The 25,917-nt window shown below is 41.6% G+C and overlaps 1 protein-coding gene across 1 annotated transcript in view; it reads left to right on the plus strand.

Annotated features, from left to right (window-relative positions):
• LOC119918512 (EF-hand calcium-binding domain-containing protein 6-like) overlaps nt 1-25,917 on the plus strand; it is a 72,268-nt gene that overhangs the window by 5,095 nt on the left and 41,256 nt on the right. Inside the window, exons 2-8 of the mRNA XM_038739290.1 lie at nt 881-1,129; nt 1,561-1,667; nt 3,421-3,488; nt 4,200-4,359; nt 4,495-4,589; nt 4,704-4,764; nt 25,138-25,274. Coding sequence (XP_038595218.1) covers nt 881-1,129; nt 1,561-1,667; nt 3,421-3,488; nt 4,200-4,359; nt 4,495-4,589; nt 4,704-4,764; nt 25,138-25,274 — 877 coding nt within the window. The remainder of the gene's footprint in view (nt 1-880; nt 1,130-1,560; nt 1,668-3,420; nt 3,489-4,199; nt 4,360-4,494; nt 4,590-4,703; nt 4,765-25,137; nt 25,275-25,917) is intronic.

Below are 25,917 nucleotides of genomic sequence, written 5' to 3' on the forward strand. Positions count from 1 at the left end.
AAAACCTTCCGCACATACAACCACCAAAAACCCTGGTTCACAGCAAAACTCAGGCAGCTTTGTCAGACCAAGGAGGAGGCCTTCAGAAGTGGGGCCAGAGTCCTGTATAACCAGGCCAGGAACACGCTGACTACAAATAGTTTCAGCTCCTCCCCTCTGGTAGGCACTACAGAGCACTGTACACCAAAACCAACAGACTCAAGAACAGTTTCTTCCCACAAGCCATCACTCTGATAAACAGCTGATTTCTGACTCACAGTCTCAGGAACAATTCCTGTGCAATAACCCAGTAACTCTGTCTCTAATCAGCCACCTGTTTACCGGTTTCCACTTATTATTTATTTATTCACCATTCTCTATTTCAGAGCTGTTCATACCGTTCATGTTGTATATTGTATATACTGTATACCAAATTTAGTTTTTGTTTATAGCGTGTATATATGTGTTCTCTAGACTGTAGCCTGTGTTTGCTTTTATTACTGTATTATTGTTGTTGTATTATTGTATAAGTAAGCACATCGTGAACAATGTACAATCCAGAGTCAAATTCCTCGTATGTGCACACATACCTGGCAAATAAAGCTGATTCAAATGTGGTCATTCAGAAAAGGGATGTTAATATTCTGTACGTTCATCTGACTTGACACTGAGGGAGATCCTGTTTATGTAAAACAGTGTGTGTGTGTGTGTGTGTGTGTATACACATGGATGAAAGTATATGTGGGGATACATGATGTGTATAAATGAACACACGATCATTGTTTTGTGTATTTGTATATATACTTGTGAGACATGAGGCAGATTGTAAAAAACAAACTTCCCTCCTGGGAAACTATATTCAAGTGACATTAAACATTTCATCCTCATCTGACACCCTCAGCCCACGCAGTGACCTACCACCGCCTCACCCTGGAGCAGGTGGAGCCTCTGATCCGCGGCAGACTGACGAGCATCAAGTCAGCTTTAATGGCAGTGGACCCTGATGGGACAGGGCTGGTGAGCAAAGAAGAGTTCAGACGAGTCCTGGAAAGCCAGCTGTCTGTCAGCCAGAACCAGCTTGACACTGTGCTCAACCAGGTGAGAGGGACATTCACTTTCCTCTCTTTCCACACAGAGATCAGAGGTCAAGGTGAGTGAGGCTTCATTGTGAGACACCCAGTACAGGAACATTCACTCGTCTATTTTTGTGAGGTCCTTATTGTGAATAGTGACAGCTGGGTGCTTGTGAAAACGAACCAAATCTGTATCTGACCAGGTGCTCTAGAAGAAGATGTAGATAAAAAGCTTTTATTAAACCTACTGTGTGGATTTTTCATTGTTTATTACAGACGAAATACTATGTGGTTCAAACTAAAGGAATTTACTTTTACCTTTACATATCATATGTGTTCTTAAGGTCAAACGTGCCGAATGCATTTCCTATCTCATAAAACATTTACGGTGTATTTTTGATTCTCCAAAGAGGGTTAAAAGTTACTTGTTGACATTTCTTCTCATCTAAGAGGCATCTAACTATACTGTGTTACCTATACCTTGCACTTCCGGGTCTATGCGTTCAAGTAATCCAACTGGCTGAAGATCCCAAACAGATCCAGAACATACAGGAGGGATTGAGTATCCCATTTGGCCTGGGATTGCCGTGGAATCCCCCAGGAGAGGCTGGGCCAGTAAGCTAGGAAGAAGGACTTGTTGGGTACATTGCTCAATCTGCTCCTACCTGGACCCAGATAAGGAATTGGTTTTCTGGGCCTTTCAAGGTACAAGACATATTTATTAGTCATTTAACAGGATTGTAAATTAGATCAATTTTGTAGTTCCCCTTATACTCACAGAAGCAAAACTTTTGATAAAAAATTTCCCCCTAGTTTTGATTGTGCCATTAGAATTTCCACAGAAAACCTAGTTATTTCTGCTGTTATGTGAGGCAGCATCCAGAAGATGGCAGTAGAAGATTCTTTTGTCTCTGGCAGACAGCTGACATTGACAAACGATGCTCCAAGGCCGTGGAGACCTGGAATCTGGCAGCTGTTAAAGCAGACGTTTGTTTGCACCTCTGTTGGCTGGCATCAGTTTTTCCTCTGATCCAGCCCACAGACATATTCTTTGCTGTGTTTTATTTCATACAAAGTCTTTAAAGTAAAAGATGAAGGAGCACCTTTAAACCCCCCCCTGGTCTGTGCCAGCAGCAGCCTGATATTGCTGGGTGGTGTCGGATGTGGAAGTCATCACTCTCGGCCTAATGAGAGTGTTGAGGCCTTGTATCAGGATGCTTCTCCTCTCTGGCATTGATCAATCGAGCGTGCACGTGTGTGTGTGTTGTATTTAGGGTCCGTGCACAGCGGCGTAATTCCCCCTTTCCCTTCATCTTCATCTGTGTGCGCGATGCCTCTGTCACTCCGCTACGCCACTGTAATCGTCTCCACTGTTCCTTTGTTCCGTCTCAGCGCTCATGCCTGACAGTTTGACTGCCTGTCTCTCCTACACAGATTTCCTCCCGTAATATCAGCACGTTGTGTCTTCCACCCCCCCAAACACAAGCCCACTTCCCTCCGTCCCCTGCCGACCCCCCCACTCACCGTCTTATTCATTAAAGACATTGTGTGGGTGAGGTGAGTGTGTGTGTGCTTTCTGGAGACTTGTGGAAAGTTTACTTTAGAAGACTATCACTGGAGTAGCAGCTGTTGTTCTGGTGGCATTTTGATGTGGAAGTCGCTTTGTGCTTGAGGGAGCGAGATGCCACGACGAGCAGCCCGAACCCCCCCACTTCTTTTTTTTCTATTTATTCATACTTCTGGTCTCATCCATGGCACATTTTTTAAAAGCAGAGATTGAGATATTTTTTTTGTTAAATACTGATCAATTATTAAAGCTGGGCCTGTAAAAGACAAGCTGCTTGAATAATTAGAGCTTCAAGGGGAGGAGGGAGGGTCATGGACAAAAAGACAATCACACCTGCCAAATCAGATGAAAAAGAGAAGCGGGTGACAGACAGCCAGACTAAGGCAGAGAACAAGACCGAGAAAACCCATTGCATCATGAGAGCTCATGCGCCTTTTATGTTTCTTCAGTGTGATTAGAATTTATTTGGATTCCTCTTAAATGTTGCGGTATACTACCTATCTCCTTGGAAACACACTTTGCAATTTAAAGCCTAATTTGAACCCACTGGCTGTGACAACTGATTTTTCAAGATCGTGGAGAATCTGCAGTCATCTGCCAAAACAATGGCTGTTGACATGTTCTGTTATCTTCCGGTGTGTGTGGATGATCTTTCCCCCTCTAGACTGACCCTCACTCCTGTTAGGGTAACAGGACAAATCTGAACGTGATCCTGCACTTTGAGCTAAGGTCAGAATAAAGGAAGTTGAAGTAATGAAATTGGAATTTTAACGGAATTTTCCATTTTCATTTCTTTTCAAGCAATCACCCATAGCTGAGTTGCACAGGGAGTGTGATGGCTCCTGTGTGAAGCCCGAAAAGCAGTTCTGGTATGAACACACATTTTTTTTATTATTAACTTTTCTTTTGATGTTTTACTAAACATTTTGTACACCAATCACAAATCCATACAAAAAACAGACTTTTACAGATCTTCACCCCACTTAATATTTCTTGGAGATGTCCTCTAGTCTACATGAATAATCACGATGCTTTGTTTCTCTCTTCTGGAGAAAGAAAAAACACAGTCTTATGGCCCCTTGCTATCCATACTATCAGCAACTGACCTCTGTCTCACCTTCAGCCTCAAAGTGAACTGCAGGTGTAACAACGCTGTCACAGGTATATAGAGCATGAAGAGCCCCCCTCCTCCCCTGAGGTGGGGGCTGTGTGTTATGCTCCGTGGCTGCTGATAGCAGTGATAATTGGACGGTGTGGTGTCTATAATAAGACTCAATGCCAGGAGCTCCGCTGGGGACTGCTGCACTGGATTACACCATGAAAGGATGTAGGGCAGGGCAAAAGGGACTGTACTTTGATTATGAGCCACCAAAATAGGTATACGTGTGTGAGTGTGTGCTAAGTATTTGTCTGCTTGATCGAATGTATGTGTGTATTTGTGGAAACTAGTTCTCTGATTTTGTGTGTTTGGGTATGTGCCAACTCCTTACCAGTTCTTCCTAGTGTGTGTGTGTCCATGCATCTCTGTGTGTAGAACAGCACAAGGTCAGAACAAAAGCATGTGGCTGTGCATTCCCCAGGTGTGCCCCGTTCTACAGAACAGCACCTAGTGTATTCCCTGAACAGACTCATCCTGAAAATTACTGCTCAACCCACCTGACGCCAGCCAGCCGCTTCACCACGCTGCTCTTCCTGTCTCCACAGAGACACCGTTATTATGAGGCATTAGCACAGACTCTGGTGCTGGAATGTTTGAAACTTTGGCGTGGGGCTTGAGTGCAGGAGTATGTTAGATGGGGAGTCATGTCACCCCATCATCTTCATCCTCCTCTTGGTTTTCATGTTTGCACGTCTTTGTGTGTGTGGCTGCTGTAGGTGTGTGAGCGCAGCAGTGAAGCAGTGGACTACATGCAGTTTCTGAGGCTCTTCAGACGAGCTTCCATGGCCCACAGAGACTGCAGCAGTGTGAGGTACACACACACTCAGACAGACCTTTTCTAAACAAAGAAATACAACACTGCGTTTGCATTTTTAAGCGTTTGGTGGCAGCAGCTGAACATGCTTTGCATCTGTGTTTCTCTCAGGCGTGGTCCACAGAGCACTTCCATGTCCCTGTTGGAGATACAGAAGCATCTTAAAGATAAGGTGTGTACCCTCTGTTTCCCTCCAATCACCTAAATGTTTGACTAGTTCACTGTCACAAGCTGCAAACCAGGTACAGTCTATTGGCATTAAGCTGCATTTGAATCAAATGCTCAGCATCAAAGTTTGGCAAAATAATTGTTTGCACATACCCTGTTGATGATTCGCCTACTAGTGGTGCTATGGAGAAATGTTTTGATGAGCGGGTCCCCATTTTGTTTCTCATGTTGTACTAGTATGATAAATGTATGCAAATGTGTATGTGGGTGACGCGATGCACATTCCTGCCAACGGTTTCATGCTATTCCACTGATCAGTGCGTCAGATGTGCCAGAAAAAGGCGGGTAAGAAGTGGAATGCTATCAGACATGGATGTGAATAATGCAGGTTTCAAAACAACAGAACAGAAAAGAACATCTTTAAAAATGTTTTATGAGGTAGGAAATGCATTTGTGAGGCCGCGAGGATGCATACAGTGTTGCTGAAACATATCTAAAGACCAGCATTTGATTTTGCAGAATCACCAAAGTAAATCAGCACAAATCTTTTGTGTTGAGTTCAGCTTTGACCAATAGGAAGCTGTCTTTACAGTGCAGCTGTTTGCAAGCTATATGGCTCAGAAAACTATTGTGATAGACTAGTGCTAGCATAGTTCACCAACTTTCCAGTTGTCTCTAAGGTTCAAACTAACTAAGGATTGTATGAAGATACATGGATGAACTTTCTGATGTGACCATTGCATTAGGCCTCTAAATTTTATAAAATTTTAGTCTTCTTAATTTTATTGTATTTTATGAGTCGGTAACACTAGAGCTTCAATTTACAAGCTGCTACCAAGTTAAGCCTAGTTAAAACTAGTTGAAGCCCGATTTGCAAGTTGCCAAGCTTGGCGACTGTTGGGCTGTGATCATGGGCAAATCTGCGAGTGATCAGCCCTGGCCAATCGTTATGTGCATTCGTTATGAAGCGATTTTATTTGGTCAAGTTTCCCTTAGCACTCTTATAAAAACCAAAATATGAAAAACAAACCCGAGTTTTTCTCAGCGTGGTAATCGAACACAGTTTTACTTAAAATACTTGAAATACTTTGAATTTGAAATGGTAATACTAACTGTCTGATCTTTTACCGTGGTTTATCATTAAACCTATGACTGCTTCATCCCTAATTTCCATAGCCCTTATAAATTGTATATAGTATATATTGGGGCTGCCCCACAAAACTTCCCATTCTACTAGTAGCTGTTCAAGGGAAATACAAAACTGGAATAATCAGCCTTCAAAAAACAGATTTTACAAGGGCCAGCAGCAAGCTGCCCGCCAATGACAAGTGCTAATGATTCTGAATGTGTCGGAACAACCAGCAACAACACTGAACATTTTGTTATTTTATTGTAACACAGTATTAAATCACACAAAATTCGCTGTTCAAACAGGGGAATAAATACTTCCAACTAAACAAGAGCAAATACTCCCAGACTGATCAACACGATGGATGATGTATAATATTGCTTACAACTTATTACTCCTTGTTACCGGACTGAACGGAGATGGGCTCTTTGAATGTCGTTGAGATTGTTGTGGACGTAACTTAACCAACTCTGCCTGATTCCGTGGTGAACAGTGGCTCTTGCAGAGAAGTGTGGTAGTGTAGTCTGTGGTTTACATAGGTCTGAATGGGCTCGAAGGAGCTCAGGTAAGAGTTTAAGCGGAACGTGCTGGTCTGTTTGCTTCGTTTAGGTTGAATCTGAGGGTATCTGAGGAGTGGACAGAAATGTTGGAGAGGTTTGTGTGCCGGGTGGGATCGTAGGTGCATGAGGCCGTGGTGAATTTCAAGCAACTTAAGAAACCGAAGGATGTGGAGAGGAACATGGCTTCAAGGGTCAAATCAATAGAGGGATCAGTCAATCAAATCAATAAGTATCCTGCGCAGAGAGTTCGGATGCAACGGGCGAGGAGGTCTGGTGTCAGGGGTAATTGTTTTGGAGTGAGCCAAGGTTCTGCTTTCCGAAGGCCTTGATTAGCATGGGATGTGGGGGTTAGAGATGGAAGGAGCAGGTGCTCGGGAAAGGAGTTTGATGCAGAAGTTTATCCAGCTAAGGTACAGGTGGATGGCAGATGTTATGGTTTGAGGACTGAGTGGGCGTTGGTGATGAAGTTGGTTAAAGATACAATGTTGATGGAAGGAAACGGCCGGCCGATCGAAAGACGGTTGTGAGAAATGAAACAAAGGAGAGAGAAAGGGTTTGGAGGTTATATTCATATGTGCAGGTGGTTGAAATAGTGACAGAGAGAGGCGTGGTCCTGTTCCTGAACTTTAGTTCTATAACTTAATTTCTGTACCGGTCACATCTACACGCATGCTGCGGTGCACAATGGTTTGTGTCAAGCGCACAGCAGCAAAGACATTAACTGATCAGCCACACACACATGCTGAAAACGTGGATGAAGTAGACACAACACTTACAATTTGTAAACCTGATCACTCAGGTAAATAAACAGCTGCCACAGTGGGCTATATTTCTTTTCTTTTTGAGAGGTCTCTGAGAGAAAGAAGGTCTTGTAACCTGCAGCAGTTTTGGAGAGCTGATGCTAACTGGGGTCCAAAGAAAGAAAGAAAGAATTTTCCATGCATTAAACTAAAGTCAAGATGGTGCCGCATTAGCCAGTTGCTGCAGCTGGGACTGTGTGTGTGTTTAGTGTATTTCTTGTGTTCTGCTGGCTTCATTACTTCATTGGCAAGTGTGCTCTGACAAACAAATGAATGAAACACTAACCTGACTGTGTGTGTGAGGGAGTGATTCATGTGGCAGCAGACCATTTTTGGGGGGGGGGGGCATGGTGCCAGCTCTTGCAGAATTCAGGCTCTACGTAGGAAGCATGACAGAATTGACTCTGGATTTGTGCTGCTTGTGTTCCACATATTAAACCAGGCTGTTGATGTTGTGGTGAATTGCTGAAAATTTACCAAATCCTCTCTGTGGATAAATGAATGCCTGAGGGCTATCAGGGCTGTCCTTATCCTTACCACAGGCATATGCATGTGTGTGTGAGTGTGTTGAATTGTATGTTGCTGTATTCAGGAAAAATCTCTCTTACAGCCCACGTTCTTCAGTCGACACAATACACGTTTATTTGTAGTCCATCCATATCCTCCTCTTTCTACATAATGCCATTCTTTCTGTGTATATGCTTTTGCTACTTATCTTACCAGCTGACCGGATGTGTCTAAGGAGAGTGACTTATAGCAACAATAATATGATGTCAACCAGGGCTATAAGAAAAGACAGACGATGTCACAGTACGCCAATTGATAGTAATTTTCAACACTCACATGGGCAATAATGGAGAAAGACTCTTAGTCTTAGAGCTAGGTTGAGAAGCTCACACATCGGGAGGAATTCATATATTTTAATGACAGAACAAGAATGTCATATTGCAGCGGACCCTTTATGTTGCAAACATCTACAGTGGGTGTGGCAGTATTCTGCAAAGATTCAAGGCAAAGACAATACAACTAAAATAGGACCAGAAAAGTATCCACAAACAAAATTAAATACATAAAATAAAAAAAATATAGGCTGTAGATGTTATTAGCCCTAAAACTTTGAGAATGTATGTATGGATAAGAATGGCAATCAAGATGCTGGAAAGGATATTTGAAGACGAATCGTGGACCTCTGTGATCCATTGCATATAAGGAGAGGCAGGCAGCGTTCCACATGAATGTCGAGCTAACAATGAAGCATATAGCAGTGGCTTTTATGAGGTCATGCAAGCTACCAAAGTAGTGCAAAAGGACTGCTGTGAATGGTCACCATTGTTCTTCTCCTGTTTTGTGCTCATGTTGCTGTTTTAAATATCCCTCCAGTAGTGATTGTTTCGCTTTTCTTCCATCGGTATATTTAGCAGTTGTTCACGCACAGCCAATTCTCCAATGGTCCTCCTTTATGGCACCAACTGTGGTTGCTAGGAGACTTGTGATGCAATCATAAAGCCTCTACATACACTACCTCCTTCTATCCAAACAAATGCCAGTCACTTCTAAATCCATCTCCATAAACACTCTGCATTGGACTTCTGTTACAAAGACAAATGGTTCTGTTGTCACAGCCACAGTATGAGGATGTTGGCCTACCCAGGTAGTGACCTCTCTGAGGGACAAAAAGAGGCTGTGTTTAAGAGAAAGTTGTGCTGAATAAATCTGATCTTCTGAGGGCTGTTTACTGAATAAACAAGAAAGCCACCAGGGAATCCTCTCTGCAGTACAGTTTTGGTGACTTTGATCTCTGTCAATTACTGTAATAAGTGTGTGTGTGTGTGTGTGTGTGTGTGTGTGTGTGTGTGTGTGTGTGTGTGTGTGTGTGTGTGTGTGTGTGTGTGTGTGTGTGTGAGTGTGTGTGTGTATGTGTGTGTGCGCACACGCACGTGAACGGTCACTGTCTGATGAGTCGTCTTGGAGGACCAGCTGGGACTGATAATGAGAAATGCACACACACATATGATGAAGTACCAGTCACAGCTGTTTACCCCATGTGCTTGTCTCACTTATCAATATTCAATTAAGATCACTGCACACACACAGACACACACACAGCCATTCAAAGATAGAATGAAGGATGTTTCTCAACTGTTATTAACTCCATCTGTGTCTTAATCTCTTCTCTGGGTTTTGTTCATAACTTTCATTCGTTGGGATTCCTAAACACCGATCTGTGGCCCATTTCAAGTATTTTGTGAGTACTTATTCACAGTTGGTGGCAGCGTTACATTTCATAGGGGTCAGACGTGGATGAGTCAGCATTATGATACAGCTGTTAACTGCTGAATTTTGAAGAAAACACTGACTTCTTCAATTTGAACTGTTACAAAAAATTTACTTTTGTTTTGTCTGCTTAAAAGGTGGGGTAAGTGATTCTGGAGAAATCCAATAACATGACAAATACCAGGATATAGACCGAACAGTGACACAGCAATTAATGTAGCCAACGCTAGCTGTTGTGAGTTAGCAAACTGTAGCATAGGGTGACTAGACAGTCCACGGTTTTGGTGGCCTGTACCCACCTGGAGCTGTCCCCGCAAATGTCCCCGTTTTTAACTGTGTTTTAATCATAGACTGTATAAGGTGTTAACGGACCTGAAATCAGATTTTACCATAAACTGCATGGATTTTAAGTGGCCAGAAAGACTGGACAGCAGAGCAAACAAGTGTCATGCCGTAAAGTGATTGTCCAGCGAAAACTGATTGCCGTCTGTAGGAGCGCGCGCAACATGTTAAAGCTGTATCGCCTAGTCTCTGTATGACTACAGCTTGATTTATACTCCTGCGTAGGGTCTACGTGCTTAGCCACGGCGTAGGCTCTGCACGTCGGTGTCCACTGTGTTGACTTTTGCCGGCTGAGCAGGCTAACATCTGGTTTAGCCCTCCGCTAACGTGAAAGGGGGTAAAATTGTATATGTGCGGCTGGTGTAGCCTTTTCAAATGTTATCGACCAAGTGGATCACATTCTGATAGCGAAACGAGTCATTTCGATCGGGTTGTGACGGTCAAATATATTGATCCACCGTGTTACAGCCGCCGTTTTGGCCGCTAGTAAAAGTTACTTCAAAGCACGGAGTACTTCCTGTCGGCTCGAAGGCATTGCGAGGCTACCCAGCTGACCAATCACAGAGCTTATGGTCCACGTCGACTCGACGTGTAGTTACATTTTTGAGGAGGTGCACGTCAGGCGGCGTAGAGTAGGGGGCTACGCAGAGGCTACGCTTTCGTAGTTACAGAAGATTTGGCGAAAGAATAAAGTAATGCAGACAAAGAACCGCCTGGATCAATAATGAGCTGGGACTGTTACTGTCCTGTACTATGAATGTAACACGGGAGTTAAAATGCTGTGGCGGCGGAAAACAGACTGTGAGCCATTGTAAAGTTATTTGCACAAAATATAAATACCAAATCAAAAACTCTGTCAGTAGCATTGTGTGTCTGCTTTGCATGACTTAAGACCCAATCAGAGAGCCAAACATGAGCATCTGCGTCATCGTTTCTAAATTCCTCTATTTTTGCCCGTCTTCACTAAAACGCTCTCGGCAAACGGGGTCGGCAGTGTTTCCGAACTTCTCCGTTTTAGCTCTTCATTTTTGCCGTTTTAGCCAAATGTAGCAAAAGGTCTCGAAACGAAAACCCAGTAGTGTGGATGGGGCCTATCATGCAGAGAGGAGACGGTCCTAGAGAAGCACAGCAGCTCCAGACTGTGATACTCACAACTCTCCTGCTGCTATAGCTAACACCACAACAACCGCATGTCTTGGCGAACAAGAAAGCAAGCTGAAAGTCCGTGGGTAAGACATTTAATGTCACTGACACACACAACATGGAGGAGTGTTGTTTTTACAAAGCCAGCCCTGGCTCTGTTTACAAACACTGGATTCGTTTCAGCACACACAACGGACAGCTAGTGGAAGATCTTCACTGCGTCTGGCAAAAAGAAGTACTGGATTACAATTGCTCACCCCACCTTTAATCCTTTCTTCCTCTGTGTTTGGTGCTACAGCAGAAAGTGTGGGGAAAGCAATTTCAAATGCCAGTAAGGTGAATTAAGGGCCACATGAACATTTGTGTTGCATTCTTTGCATTATTTACTTCACATAAGCTGTGTTTTTGCACATGTACATGGAAAAAGACAAATGAAACAAACTTAGGGTTTAAAGTGCTGACCATGAACTGCAAAATCCCCAGGTCGAGTTCGACCAGGCACCTTTGTTGCATCTCTCTCTCCCTCATTTCCTGTCGTCTCTCTACTGTCTGCAACAAAACCATGAAATGCTCAAAAATGTAATGTAATGTTATTACCCTTCTTTATGCAGTAGAGGAAGCCCTCTGTCACTGGGGTTTTTAGGAGAGAGTCAGACACTGTAACAGCCCTTGGATTGGATAAGTAATATGCAGACTGTCTCAAACTGATGCTTCATGGTGTATTTTTCCTCTTGTCACTAATCATCTCAGGCGCTGTAGAAAACACTGTGAAAACTATAAAGACATGAAATATATCAGCACTTATGTACAGGTTCACACATTAAGACTTAAGAGAGTACAAGTACATAGGATGATTGATACAATGAGTTAAATACAACTATTAAACAATTATTCCCCAAGTTAGGACATTCTTGAATAATACCTAGTCACTGTGTAAATGTTCAGCACGCAAAGCACTTATTAATGAGGGTACAACCAAGCTAAATTCAAATAAACCATCCATAAAGCTAATTAAACTGCACCTATGTTCACATTCAGATTCATACCACAATCTTGCAGAAGTCTAAACTTATAAACATCATTACGATCTCGAGCATAAATACCCCCTAATACATCACCCACCAAATGAAATATACGATACATTCAAATTTATTCAAAAGAAAAGACAAATGTGTTGCTGCTCTAATTAAATAGCACTGCATGCTGATGACAGAAACAAAATAGAGCAGAAAAATGTTTTCATCTATTTGAACAACATAAACCCTCAGGACACATTTCTTTAAACTCTTTGCATGTTTACTCTTTAGGACAGGTGGTGAACTGGCTAATAGAAACAGGGTTTCTTAGGTATCTCTGCACAGCCAGTTCACCAAACATCAAAGGATGTTTGCCACCTTGTGGAAAGTAGAGGTAACTGCATGGAGTGAGCTGTCCGTAGTCAACTTGATAACATAAGTAATTATATTAAGTTACAAAACAAGTTTATATGAAAGGAAATGTCTGAATAATAAAATAAAGCTGATAAAAATCAATGAGAGATCATTTGGGATCTTTGAAATCAACCAGTATGCTACAAATCTGAAATGTAGCATACTGTATTGTGTCAAATGTACTGACACAATGTGCTTTTAATGGATTTATCTATATGAAAACTCTGTTTTCATGGAATTAAAACCTGTAATATTTTGAAACGGTTGTGTTGTTTTATGTTTAGTTAATACAGTCAAGCTGCAGCTGAATTGTGTTAAAAATGAAAAAATAACAAATGAGGCAGGACCAACGTTCAATCAAATTTCTGTCTGCTCCTGATGGATCAGTGTGTTTCCTCTGTTATTCTAATCCCATTTTTGGAAAGTTGTAACTAATCTTTGTCAGTCTGTCTGAATCTGCCAATTTTTGAAATGCGGCTATATAAGCTCTCTCACTCCAGTTGTTGATTGAGTGACATTGCTAAGACTACAAATCGCCTTCTACCTGCCTGCTTTACATGTTTTTAACATGTTTTTAACATGTAACATGTTTTTAAACATGTAAAACAGGGTGTGTTGTACAGGATTGTACACAGGACGGACACAGGTTTAGCCCACACAAAAAAAGATTACCCTCTGTTTATTTTAATTGGACAGCATGGGTCCTCTCTATTATCCATGGGTGCCCAAACTCCTGAGCATGTAACTGTCAGCTGTCTTTCCCCCACTGACATACAGTATGTTTATGTTGAGTGACAGTACCCTCGAGGAATTATGAGCAAACTATGAGAAAAGGAGAAAGTCAGGTGACATTGTTAACGACAAAGGGCCCTGACTAACATGCAGGAATTAAATAATTCAGCTGCTTTTAAAATAAACTAAGGCCACTTATTTCACTTAATGTGTAGAGACATGGGCACGGGAAGAAGGGGAGCTGCAACCTCCTCAGCATCCCTAAATAAAAACCATCAATTGACAATAAAAAATAGGGAGAAAGAGAGAGAGACAGGGAGCGTGCGAGTATAGACAGAAGAGTTGACGTGATCTAAAACCTTCTCTGATAACGAAGCCTAATGTTACTCTGCAGCTCTGTGGTTTGTCAATGAAGGTTCTGAACTCCATTGCAGACTGGATTCTCAGAGACAGACACACAGACGCTATCTCCTCAGTGAAACGTCTGGATCCTCACTGCGCTGCATTATTAGAAAGTGATGAACTGGTTGTGGGTACATCTCTCTCTCGTCTAGGAGCTGTCTTTCTCTTCCTCTCCTTCAGTTCTCATGCATTAGTTCCTGTAGTTGACTGTGTTGCTGTGTCTGCTTTGACGTACTTATATTGGATATAAGTTATCATGGCCATTCAAATGAATACAAAAAACATGAAGAAGACGCACCATTTAGTATGACGTCATTATATAGACAGACGTCCTGTCAGGGGGGCTGGCCTTACAAACAACATTATAGTATTCCCATAAGGATTTAATATATAAATACCACAAAATATGTGTTCGCTGTGTTAAGGAGGAGCTCTGGTGGCTTCAGCTGTCCAGGGAAGAAGGACAAAGTCTTCAGAGTATATAAAGTATGTATAAAGTCAGTGTATATCTCAGGTCCCATTCCGACAGTTGGTCTCTTCAGCAGACTCCTCAGCCTCCTGGCTGGCTTCAGTCCAGAGTAATGAGACATCCCCCTGGTTAAATGACACCATTCGTTATTTCTGGCGTAAATATTGGAGGGTAGAGCGACTTTTTACCAAAGATTATCATTAACAGTTAAGGATGCAAGGGCTTCATACTCCGACACATTAATTTCTCCCGTCCCGTTTGACAAAATCAACAACATTGTCACTGCTGCACCTCCTGATGTGCCTATCTTTTCTGATAATGATTGCAGCAACTTTCTCTGTCTCTGTGGATACCTTTAGAGATGTCAGGGCTAGCATTGTCTCCTCTTCTGTGCCCACTTCTGCTTTTTCAACTCGGCCACCAATTTTGGACTGTTTTACTCCCATTTCCCTGCAAGACCTCACGATCTGGCAGGCAGTATGAAAACCTCCTCAAGCCCTGTAGACGTTTTACCAACACCCATGCTGAAAAACATACTTGGGACTGTTGGGACCATGATTGCCATCCCTATCCTCCACTGGTTAACCAAAATGTTCCCACATTGCTGTCTGTGCCTGGGAGTCATGACCTCTGTTACTTTAGTGTCTCATCTTTCATGCCCGGCATTGTTTCCTTGCTGCCTTTCTTCATAACGTGTACTCCTTCCTGTTATTTTAGTAGTTTATATTGAGTTTAACACAACAGTGCATGAGTTTACGTTCAGAAATGGACACATTCAGTTTTTTATTTGCCGGCAGACCAGTTCTGTGTCTTTTTGTGATTTTTTAAAACATACTGCTGATGTAGAACAGTCAGCAGAGCAGACACTTACAGGGAGTTGTGTTTGCAGTAAGAGACTAGAAGTGTAGGTGTTGGAGTGTGTGTGAGTCTGGAGAAAAACAATATAAGCAGATTGAAGTATTGAGTAAACACTAAAATAAGGTGGAGAATGAAGCAGAATTAAAATGGTGAATTAAGAAATAACCTACTAGAAATAGTAATAGATATATACCCGCTAACAACCCACAAGACCGTGGATGTTGGTTTCATAACCGTTACAGCCCTAGTGTTTACATATTATTGCTATTGTGTTTGCTGTAGTATTACTGGAAAGATTACATTGCATCCCTGTTTCACCGCTGCTGACCGCAGCACGCATTAGTTACATGGACAAAAAAAACTGGAAATATATAAATACGGTCCAGGTTGAAAAATACTGATGTTACCCTTTACTATTTTCTTATCAGTACTTTTATTATTAGTATTTATTTGAAAACTTAATCAAACCTTAATCATAATGTTGTCATATTATAAAACCTGTTTGTTTACCAACAGTGATTTGTAACAGTTTTGGAAGGCACAGACAAATGATGTTGTCCCGCTCACGGGACATCAGAAAACACTTTTGTGTTGTTCTGGAGGACATGGACCAACAATGTATTTGGTATTGTATATTCATTTGGAGGACTTGTTAAGAAAAGAAAAGAAATCATAAGAAAAGAAAAGAAAAATAAACAAACAAACAAAAAAATCACCTTGGAGTTGGCCCCTCCTAAACCTTACAGTAGAGTGATATAGCATCTAGAAAGTGTCCAGTTATCTGTACGTGATATTGCGCGGAGATCCATAGATTGTCCATAGATTTACTTGAACAGACATATTCATTTACAAGCATTCGTATCCATGTTTTCACAGTCTTATGGGCTAGTTACCCTTCACTCCTAGCCAGGCACATCAGATCACCTCATATAACTCAAGGTGGTGTGCTAGGGGGATCCTGTCCAAGGTATGAAGAGATTAGCCTCCATTTCCCCTTAAAAGTGGGCAGTTTTAATTGTAGCTGGGCAGTCACGTGTTCCATCAAATATATATGTTTGATTTTCTGCAACCACTGGTTGATCCAAGGCGGGTCAGTCTTCATCCAATTAATAGTAATAATTTTCTTTGCCACCATCAGTAGAATATGTATTATATAACAGATCAGTAGTAAACGTTTGTTTAAGCGGCATTTCCAATAGAAAAAGTAGGGGATCTAAAGCAATGTTCAAACCTAGGATTTTTCCCATTTCCTCCCTAACATTTTCCCAAAATATTCGTATTTTCGGGCAGTCCCAGAAAATGTGTGTGTGGTCACCAACCATACCACAGTTTCTACAGCAATTGTTGGGTAAAGTGTTATTGAAGGCATGTGTTCTCAGGGGAGTCCTAAAGAACCTGATCTTCGTCTTCCAGTCAAACTCTTTCCACAACTGGCTTCCCACACCTTTATGGCATCTAGAGCATGCATCTTCCCAGGCCTCATTGCTTATAATTGCATTCCCATTGGCCTTTAATGTGCAGGCTGTTGCACGCTATGTCTAGCATTAACATTTTGTAGATACGAGATATGCGTTTTTTTATGATATATGATCCTCAGCCACGTTTATGAAATACGTTTCTACGTTAATAGGTTCCCTTTTAACATAATTCAAATCCGTATGTTTTGTGATATAGTGTCTTATCTGTAGATATCTGTATAGGTCACTCGTGGGCAGGGCAAATTTGTCCTGCAATTGGGAAAAAGATTTGAATATATTTTCATCAAGTAGCTGATTAATTATTTTCAGTCCTCTTTCATTCCATCTTTTATATGCAATATCAGACATGGATGGGAGGACCTCAATATTTCCTAGGATGGGCATGGCTCTTGACAGGGCCGCCGCTCCCCTTGTTTGCTTTTGTATTAGAGTCCAAGCCCTCAGTGTATGTTTGATCCATATATTACCGATTTAAATTTTTTTCCGGGAGTGGTGGCTAAGAAATGGAAGAGTCAAAAATGATACTCCCAGTAGGGAGTTCTGTTCAATAGACACCCATCCTGTTGCCGTATCCCTAACCATCCACGCCACCATTGCTCTGAGCTGTGCCGCCCAGTAGTAGAGTCTTAGATTAGGTAAAGACCACCTTTCTCTTTTGTTGTCATTAATAATTTCAGCCTTATTCTTGGTCTTCTGTTTTGCCAGATAAATTTCAATATTAGTTTTTCTAGTTGTTTAAATGTGGATTGTGGTACTAGGATTGGTAGGGACTCGGCAGGACATTCATCCTCACTGCCTCGATCCTAATGAAGAGTGACAAATGCACACCCATCTACTTAAATCACTATCAATGTCTTTAACCAACTTACCATAATTTGAGGGAAATAGTTCTGTTGTTTTTGGTGTAAGGACCACCCCCAAGTATCTAAATCCAGGATGGTGATAGACAGTCTCCCTGGTGCGTACCCCGTCTGACGGGGAAGAATTTTGAGCAGTGTCCATTTACCCTAACCCTGGATTTGGGATCTTTATAGAACACTTTAATCCACTTTACAAATGTTTCATTGAAACCTATATAACTAAGGGTCTGTCCTAAAAAAGTCCAGTCTACTCTGTCAAACGCCTTCTCAGCATCTAAGCTGAGAAGCATTGACGGAGCATCTCTCCTAGCAGCAATCACTTGCAGGTTCAGGGCTCTTCTCACATTATCAGCTCCCTGTCTGTTTGAATAAAGCCTGTTTGGTCTGGCTTCACATGTTTGGCAATATGTTTTTGGATTCTGCTTGCTATTATTGAGGTGAGGATTTTAAAATCCACACATAGGAGACTGATTGGGCGGTAAGACATGCATTGAGTTGGGTCTTTATTTTCTTTTTGAATAACACTTATCACCGCCTCCGAGCACGACTGTGGTGGGTCACCCCGTGTTAGAGCGTAGTTATATACCCTTCCCAAGACTGGGACTAGTTCATTTATATATGTTTTGTAGTATTCTCCGGGGAAACTGTCTATTCCCAGAGATTTGTTGTTTTTAAGTTTGAGTATAGTTTCTTTAATTTCCTCATATTTGAAAGGACATGTAATCATCGCCGCCTCATCTGATGTTAATCTGGTTAAATTAATTGATTGAAGGATAAACTGGAATTTTAAACCGAAAAAGCGGTGTTGTGCAAGGGCACACTTCACAAGAGCTAGCTAAAATTAACACAGATAAAAATGAACTAGCTAATGTTTATAGTTCACAAATTATATTTTTGAACTAAGTTCACAGTCCCAAAATATGAACTACTTCACGTCAATTTCTTTCGTTTTCATATTTTATAAAATGCTGTGTTTGACTTGGATGGAGGAACTTTGCAACTCTACTATTTACCTTTATTACATTATTGGTCATTACACAGCCACTATCCAATTAAATCTGAGATCCCGCCTACTCCACATAAAAGTGGTCGTGCTCTCTCTTTTTTTGTCTTGAACAATTCAAACTTGCATGTAAGCTAATGTGCCCCTTTCTCTCGGGTGTTTCTTTCTGAAACAAAAAGCCTTAGCATGTGGACAGAAACCAAATGTAACGCAAATGTTCAATGTATGCAAAGTGGGTGCCTCCTAATTCCATCAATATGCTAATGCAGGATACCAAAATAATAAAAAGAGACAAAGAGAGTAGTGACAAAATCACAATTTTCTGTTCTTCTGATCTATATTTTCAACTGAGATTCTGTAAAGCAGTGCTCTCCTTATAGTTCGTGAAGAAACCAACACAACAGCAGGAAGCTTCCCATATGGGGATTCCCAGGAGTTAATCTTCATCAAATGGTCTGGCTTGAGGTCTGTGTTCTAATCTGCATCTATTTTAGGGGAAGCACTTTTGTAGACCCTCCATGTTGTTTAGGCTATGTAGTGCCTTTGTAATACTAATGTTTGGATAGGGAATGAGGCAGAAGAATGGTCCCAGAGCCCCTTATTATCCCTCTGAGCTCCACTTTAATGCCTCCTGTCTCTGGCACTCTGGAGCCCAACCAGAGAGATATTAGCCCTGTAATTGACAGACAAAGAAAGTTCATCTCTGTGCTTTTTATGATAGCTGTTTGATCTCCTGTAGCTTTTCTCTCTTTTCCCTTCTCTTCACACTCCCTTTCTCTTAGCAGTTTCTCTTCCTCTGCTCTGGATTGTGATCTGACTGTCTCCCTTCATTCCCCTCCAACTCTGTCTCTTTCTCTCTCTCCACCTTCCTCTTTCATCCCTCCTCTTGAGAGAGCCGCCCTATCCCTCTGCTCATCTCTTTCCCATAATTCATGGTGACAGGAAAGGTTAGATCAAGCATGGCAGAGCTCTGGCTGACAGAGAGAGGAGAGTCGGTGTCTTTTAAAGCTTTGTCGTTAATGACTATTTACAAGTTAGCACAGTTTGACAGAAAATACTGAATGCAGCTTAATGTGTGACATTAGGTAATGGCAGAGAGTTTTGACATGTGATGTGTGTGCCATCATCCAGTCATGTTCTATGATGCAGGTTTCTTCTTTCATAAGAGTTTTATTTGGTAGTTTTAATCTCCATGGGTTTCATCATTTTGTCTCAGGGAAAGAACAAATGTGTTGTCTAAATGAAACATTTTGATGCGTTGTACCTTCCGTACACACTGCCAAGTCAAACAGTAATACAAACATGCAGGTGAGGTGGGAGGCTGGAGGCGCAAACACATCACATTACTGATTAATCATCTCTAATTAAGCCCCGCTGAGAAGGTTTTCTTCATCAAAGATATTTTCCTGTATTTAAACAGGTCAGCTGAATTAAGCAAATCTGTTTTAAAGTCACATATGAATAAATTCAGATTTATTTGTCCAAGATGTCTGTCTCTGAGAAGTGGCTTTAACCACTGCTTCTACATAAAAAAAAACAGTCAGAGATGTGAATCAAAGCTATGACAAATTCAAAATGCTTTTTTCGTTGCACTTTGGAACAAAACACGGTGCCATAATTGCATTAATCAGTATTAGTATTAATCCAGAATTGACCCAGAATGACATGAAAAAAAACATGAACTGATTTAAACTTCTGACTGTTTAAAGTTTCTACCAAGTGTAATTTCTAGCTGTATATACAACAGAATTTTAAGCTCTGTGATTGGATGTATTCTTACTGTAATGCACCTCTGTAGTCATATAGCTCTAGTCAAAAACGTGCTATCTGGACATATGATTTGCATCTACAGTCATGGGAAGATGATGAAATGTACATCCCACGGCCCCTGGTCTCCACAGCAATGTGAATGGAACCTTAGTCTTTAAAACATAGAACCAGATATTTTCATACGCAGTTTCTCATGCTCTGATTCAACTAGGAGAGTTTCTGAATTGCTCCAACTGTCAGTCACCTGTCCCAGCTACTCTGGATAGACCTCACTGTGAACAGTTTTCAATGGAACTTCTTTCTACTGAAGAAATAGTCCCTTTGAAAATTAAATGTGTGTGTTATGTGTCTTAGGAACATGGTGTCTGGAAAGAGATGCTACTTAGATTTTTTTTAAATGTCATTGCTCAGTGCTGTGAGCACCACAAACAGAACTCCGTTCATCCCCTTTAGAGAGAGAATCTCAAAATCGAGGTGGCTAGATATTAGAGAGGTGAGTGAAGAAATATGCTTTTCATTTTTCTTTGGGTGAAACGACCCTTTACAAGTGCAAGAGACATTAGGAGCAGAAAGGCTGAGAATACACAATCAAAGCTTTGGGTCACGGTTGTTGAGATCATACTAATCAGATGAAAGGGTAACATCGAGGAAGGACGGGCACGCACGAGCCGGGCTCGCTGGATTAGAATATAACAGGCCAGTAAACAAAAACAACAGAGCTTTCATTAATTAAGGACCAAGGGGCTGGGTGGGCAGACGGATGGGCGAGGGCTGCTGAGACACTCTGAGCATGGCACAGTGCCAGGCCTCCAACCACGCCAACCAGAACACAGCTGCCTAATGGAGCGCTGGCACTGCCGAGGGACGGGGGAGTGGAGAGAGAGGGAAAAAAGAGAAATAGATAGGGGGAATTGGAGATAACAACTAAATAATCAAGGAATTTGTAGGAGAAAAAAGGCAGAGGGAGGCATGGGCTAAAAGACAAAAGGGGAAGGAAGAAAGAGAAACAAAGTTTGCGAGGGAATTGAGAAGAGAAGGAAACAAAGGCAGATAAAAGGAGAGGGGGAGTGTGTGTGCAGAGGGATAGATGAGATGGAGATAGAGATGGAGATTGGATGATATCCCTCTGACTCTGTTCATTAATACCGTATGATCTCCTTTCTCCGTCCTTTGTGATTTTAACACATTTCTAATTAGCAGAGAATCCTCTAAGTTGGAGCGGGAGGGAGGGAGATTGGGGAAGAGAATCATATTTATATCTGTCTTTAATAAATTCACTTTCATTTGATCTTTTTTTAAATGCACGGGCTGCTGTGCAGCGCCTCTTCTTTCCCCTGACTCTGGCAGAATGAAAGGTGGTGTAAATGCAAGGCTAATTGTTATGCTTGTAAGGAAGCTTGCACAGTAGCTAAAGTTGTTAGATTACAAAAAGTGGAGATTTTCAAAGTTTTGCAGCTTTACAAAAGAACCCACCTCCCCGGTGATTCAAGAGAGAACTAAAGACGTAGAAATCTGGAAATACACAAACATCCTAGTCTGGTGCAGTGCAGGAAAGTCAGCATCTAGTATATTTTTGTTTGACTTTACCTTATCTGCTCTATTTTCTGTCTTCGTAGTGACAATGTCACAATGTACAGCGCATGAGGGAGACTCCCTCCACGCCTTTCACTGAGACTCTTGGCAGCTCGTCTAATCAGAGTGCAATTAGACGGAGACTTCTCTGGGCGACAGAAGACTCTGATTACCCAAGAGTCACTGGGGGTATATTTAGTATCTCTGCTCTTGCTCCTCTGTGGTTAGTAGTAGCGCCCTGGAGCTACGGAGCGAGCTGGTGCATGGCGGAGACATTGGAAGGCGGGACAGGCCGGACTTGGCTTTGGCGCCCACTCAGACTGAGTGAGTGACTTCAACTGAGCTTTAACAATCTCAAGTGGGCGGCTGTGGCTCAGGAGGTAGAGCGGGTTGTCCACTAATCAGAAGGCTCCTCCAGTCTGCATGTCGAAGTGTCCTTGGGCAAGATACTGAACCCCAAATTGCTCCTGAAGGCTGTGCCATCAGTGTGTGAATGTGTGTGTGAATTATTAGTTCCTTTTTGATGTGCAGTTGGCACCTTGCATGGCAGTTTCTGCCATCAGTGTATGAATGAGGTGGATGTGTAGTGTAAAGCACTTACATAAGTAAAGTCCATTTCTACATGGTTTTATTCAGCTCCTGTCCAAATTTGCCTGGTTGACTTCAAAGCATGCACAGGACAACTCAATCATCTTTTCCTCTTTTTATTTTCTTCATTTACTTTAATTCAGTTTGTTTTTGCTTTTAGTAAAATGAATATGAGCACTTGACAGTGGCAGTAGAGTTAATCTGGTTGATAAGCTTTAAAGAAAATGTTCAATGTACACAAATGCTATAACTGTTAAACTAAAGATGGCAGCTCTTTAAATTTGACATGCCCTTTACCTCTTCCCTCAATATGTGCCTTCTGTGAGTTTCATCTCAACAAACAAGGTTAACCTGATCCACACTCTCATTGGTGGGCTTGTGGACGGGCATGATGTGTGTCAGACTTTCATCTATTATCTAACCTGACCTCCTCCCTTAAAGATTATGCAGCACTGAAACAAAGTTCCTCCTTTGCTCTCAGAGACAACAGAGTCATTATTCAATAGTAAGAAGCTGCATGTCAGGAAAATAGAAACATGCTAGATGGTTTTAAGTGTTGGGGTTTTCAACATATTAATATACATACATATTAATAAAGCTATTAATATTCAAAATCATTAATAATAAATAATAAATACGGGGCGACAACCTGGAATCAGGGACCAATAATCAAATATGATCAGTCTAAAAGAGAGTTTGTCCACCTGTAGATGGCAAACAGATCAGGGTGAGTCCGTACACTCTTACTGCAACATTATACACAAATAATCACAGGCAACAACTTCTTAAAATTATAATAGGATTTATTCAACTCAAGCACAGATCAATGATCAACAACTTTAGCAAGTAAATCACTATTAACTATTCTAAATAAAATGAAATAAAGCCAATAAGCAAATCATACAACAATCTGACCACGTGGGTGGTCGCAGATCCGGTTCAGAATGGGCTCGAGGCTGGTTAATTTTGGAATCAAGATGTGATTGATCAAACCATGTGATTTCAAGATCAAGAGGGCGGAAAATCTATCTCTCCTGAACTAAAAAAATGGAGACGCACTCTGATGCTAGCCCGCTGTGGGTCACAGGTGTGGTGAGCTTCTGGTTAGATCATGTGGTGTGCATGTGGGGTTAGTAAGCAGAAGGAGGAGAGAAAGGCACAGAGAAAAGCTGTATACAATATACCACAGTCTATCCTACAGCCACCAGCAGTGAATGTTCATTGCTGGCTTTGGATTAGATAGAATGTGAAATTGTATCTGTTCTCAGCCAACAGCAGCCAGCACCAAAAATCCTAATTACTGTTGCTACAACTTTATCAATGAGAGGGACGGTAGTGAACTTGCATTCAGCTACCGTGTTCCTTGGCTTGATAAAAATACTGACACGTTTCCACACAGTCATGGTACTGGTACCGGACACAAACAACGTGCCTAGGTAAATATCCCTTTGGAGTTTCTTAACAGAAATTCACCACATGAAGCTTGTACAAGTTACAATAACAAAGTTATAGAACTATCTGCTGCCCAGACATACTAAAGCTTCTTGCGTGTCACTTTTGGTAGCGAGTAGATGCGTCAGTCCTTTTAGGAAATCCAGCAGAGTTTTTCTCTCAGATCGGTTCTAACGACGGCAAAGCTGATTCTTCGGCAGCAGCAACAAGAATTCAGTGAAGTCGACGTTGGTTGAGAAGGTAGAACACAGACGTGATCTTCTCAGTTAAGCACAGAGTTTATCCATGTACTTCTGCAGGAATGAAACGTCATCTTCTGTAACAGTTTCTTTAGGGATCCAAAATTGTGTTGGTAACACACACACACAAAAAAAATAGAGGTAGGAAAAGAGAGCAAACAGAGTTGCTCATCCGGCGAGTGAAGTCTGGCCCATTTTTGTTGTCATGGATGTGAGGCCCGACATAAGTGTTCAGGGAAGTCAGTCCAAGAAGTACGATTTTCTAATGAAACAGAAGTCACAAGGAGCAGGTGTAGATGGATTATTGAGCACCCAAAGCACCAGAAACCAGGGTTTCTTGTGTTCCAAGGAACCACACAGAATTTGCACTAAACAAAACAAATACTTTGGCCATGAGGCCAACAAACATCGTTTCTAATCACTGTTGAAAATCAGTCAGTTGATCTGTTTTATGATGTGACTATGCTATGGTTAAGGTTCGGTTAGGTTTAGGGAAAGATGTAAATTTAAATCCTCCGTATTTGTATAGCGCCTTTCTAGTCTTTGTGACCACTCAAAGCGCTTTTACACAAGATCATAGTTTGGGTTAAAAAAAGTACAGGAAGCGGACAGTCATGTCCTGTGAGTTCCAGGGTTAGGGTTCAAAATGGACAGATATAAACTGTAAAGTGATAAATTAACGCTGTGCAAGTATCAAAGAAACAGCCACACAAATGTCTCTAAACTACCCTAGAGGTGGAATATGTTGTCTAAACTGGTGCTTTTAATGGCTGTAAGTAAGGCAAATGAGGAAAAACACCAAGGCACTCTGAATCCATGATAAGGCCTCCTGGTATACCTCCGTTTCATTTGTACTGGTTTGAATAGAATTTGTAATATCACATGATGATCTATAACAACTATTTTTCAACATTCTTTGGCCCATGACCTTGTTTTTAGGCTAAAATTCTCATTAGCCCAGAAATCAACGAGCTGTCAAGTTGTCGTGAATCGACTCTTGTCTAGTCTGTCCATCCTCCTTCTCTACTCTCTATTTAATCTGTCTATCAGTGATCTTTGCATCTCCTCTTTAGCTCTCCCACCTCATCAGTTGTCAGCACTTTGTTGAATAGACCCAGGCTTTCACAGATCAAGGCAGGCATGTCAATAACCATGTCCACAGAGATGAAAGTTCCTGTGAGCTGTGCCTCACAAGTCGGTCAGGTTCAGAAGTTCACAGGCATTATCAAGGCGTAGTGTTGCTGTCGCTGCCAATCATGGTGTGTGAACCCCACAGATCGGAGGCAACCTGAGGACCGTGATCAGAGTGTTTCACCTGTTTGACTACAACCGAGAAGGACACATCCAGCAGCACGAGTTCCGCCGCATCCTGGATAATTACTGCATCCACCTGACAGACAAGGAGTTTCAGAGGTGGGTTTTAGCGTTACACATCTGACACAGTTTGACACAACAACTCAGAAGCATGAAAGGCCACACACACCACACATGGACTGGTAGACTGGACATTCAGGTAGTCAGCATAATTTCCTGTCCCAAAAACCATACATACAAGCATAATTACTCAGTCTACGTCCCTTGCGAGAAATTTTTCCAGCCAACAGGCCAGAATATATAGACAAATTCTATACTTAAAAATGATTCTGGTTTATACAGTTTTTGATGTTTTGTCTATCATTTTTTCATTTCTCATTTCTCTCCATCAGTATCAATCACATTGTATCCATCAAGATAATTGCTGAGATCTGGAAAGGTGATGACAGTGCTTAAAAGAAGTCAGACAGGGCTAAACAATGAGCAGTTAGATGATCAGACAAGTGAACAAGTGTCCAAGTTGGATAAACAAAGGTGAACGGTAAAATTATTACCCAAACTGTCCAACAGCCATCAGAGTTTACAGACCGATTTAAACTTAACCTGCTTTACTTACTGTAATGAGTGAGCTTGGAGTTCAGTACCATTAAACTAATCTGGATCGTCTCTCTCTCACACAAACACACACACTCACACTCACACACACACACACACACAGACACACTGTTACTCCTGAGCTGAT

This window comes from Micropterus salmoides, unplaced genomic scaffold, assembly GCF_014851395.1.
Source record: "Micropterus salmoides isolate LMB-PRFRI ecotype aquatic unplaced genomic scaffold, ASM1485139v1 Ms_hic_scaffold_23, whole genome shotgun sequence".
NCBI classification, from domain to species: Eukaryota; Metazoa; Chordata; class Actinopteri; order Centrarchiformes; family Centrarchidae; genus Micropterus; species Micropterus salmoides.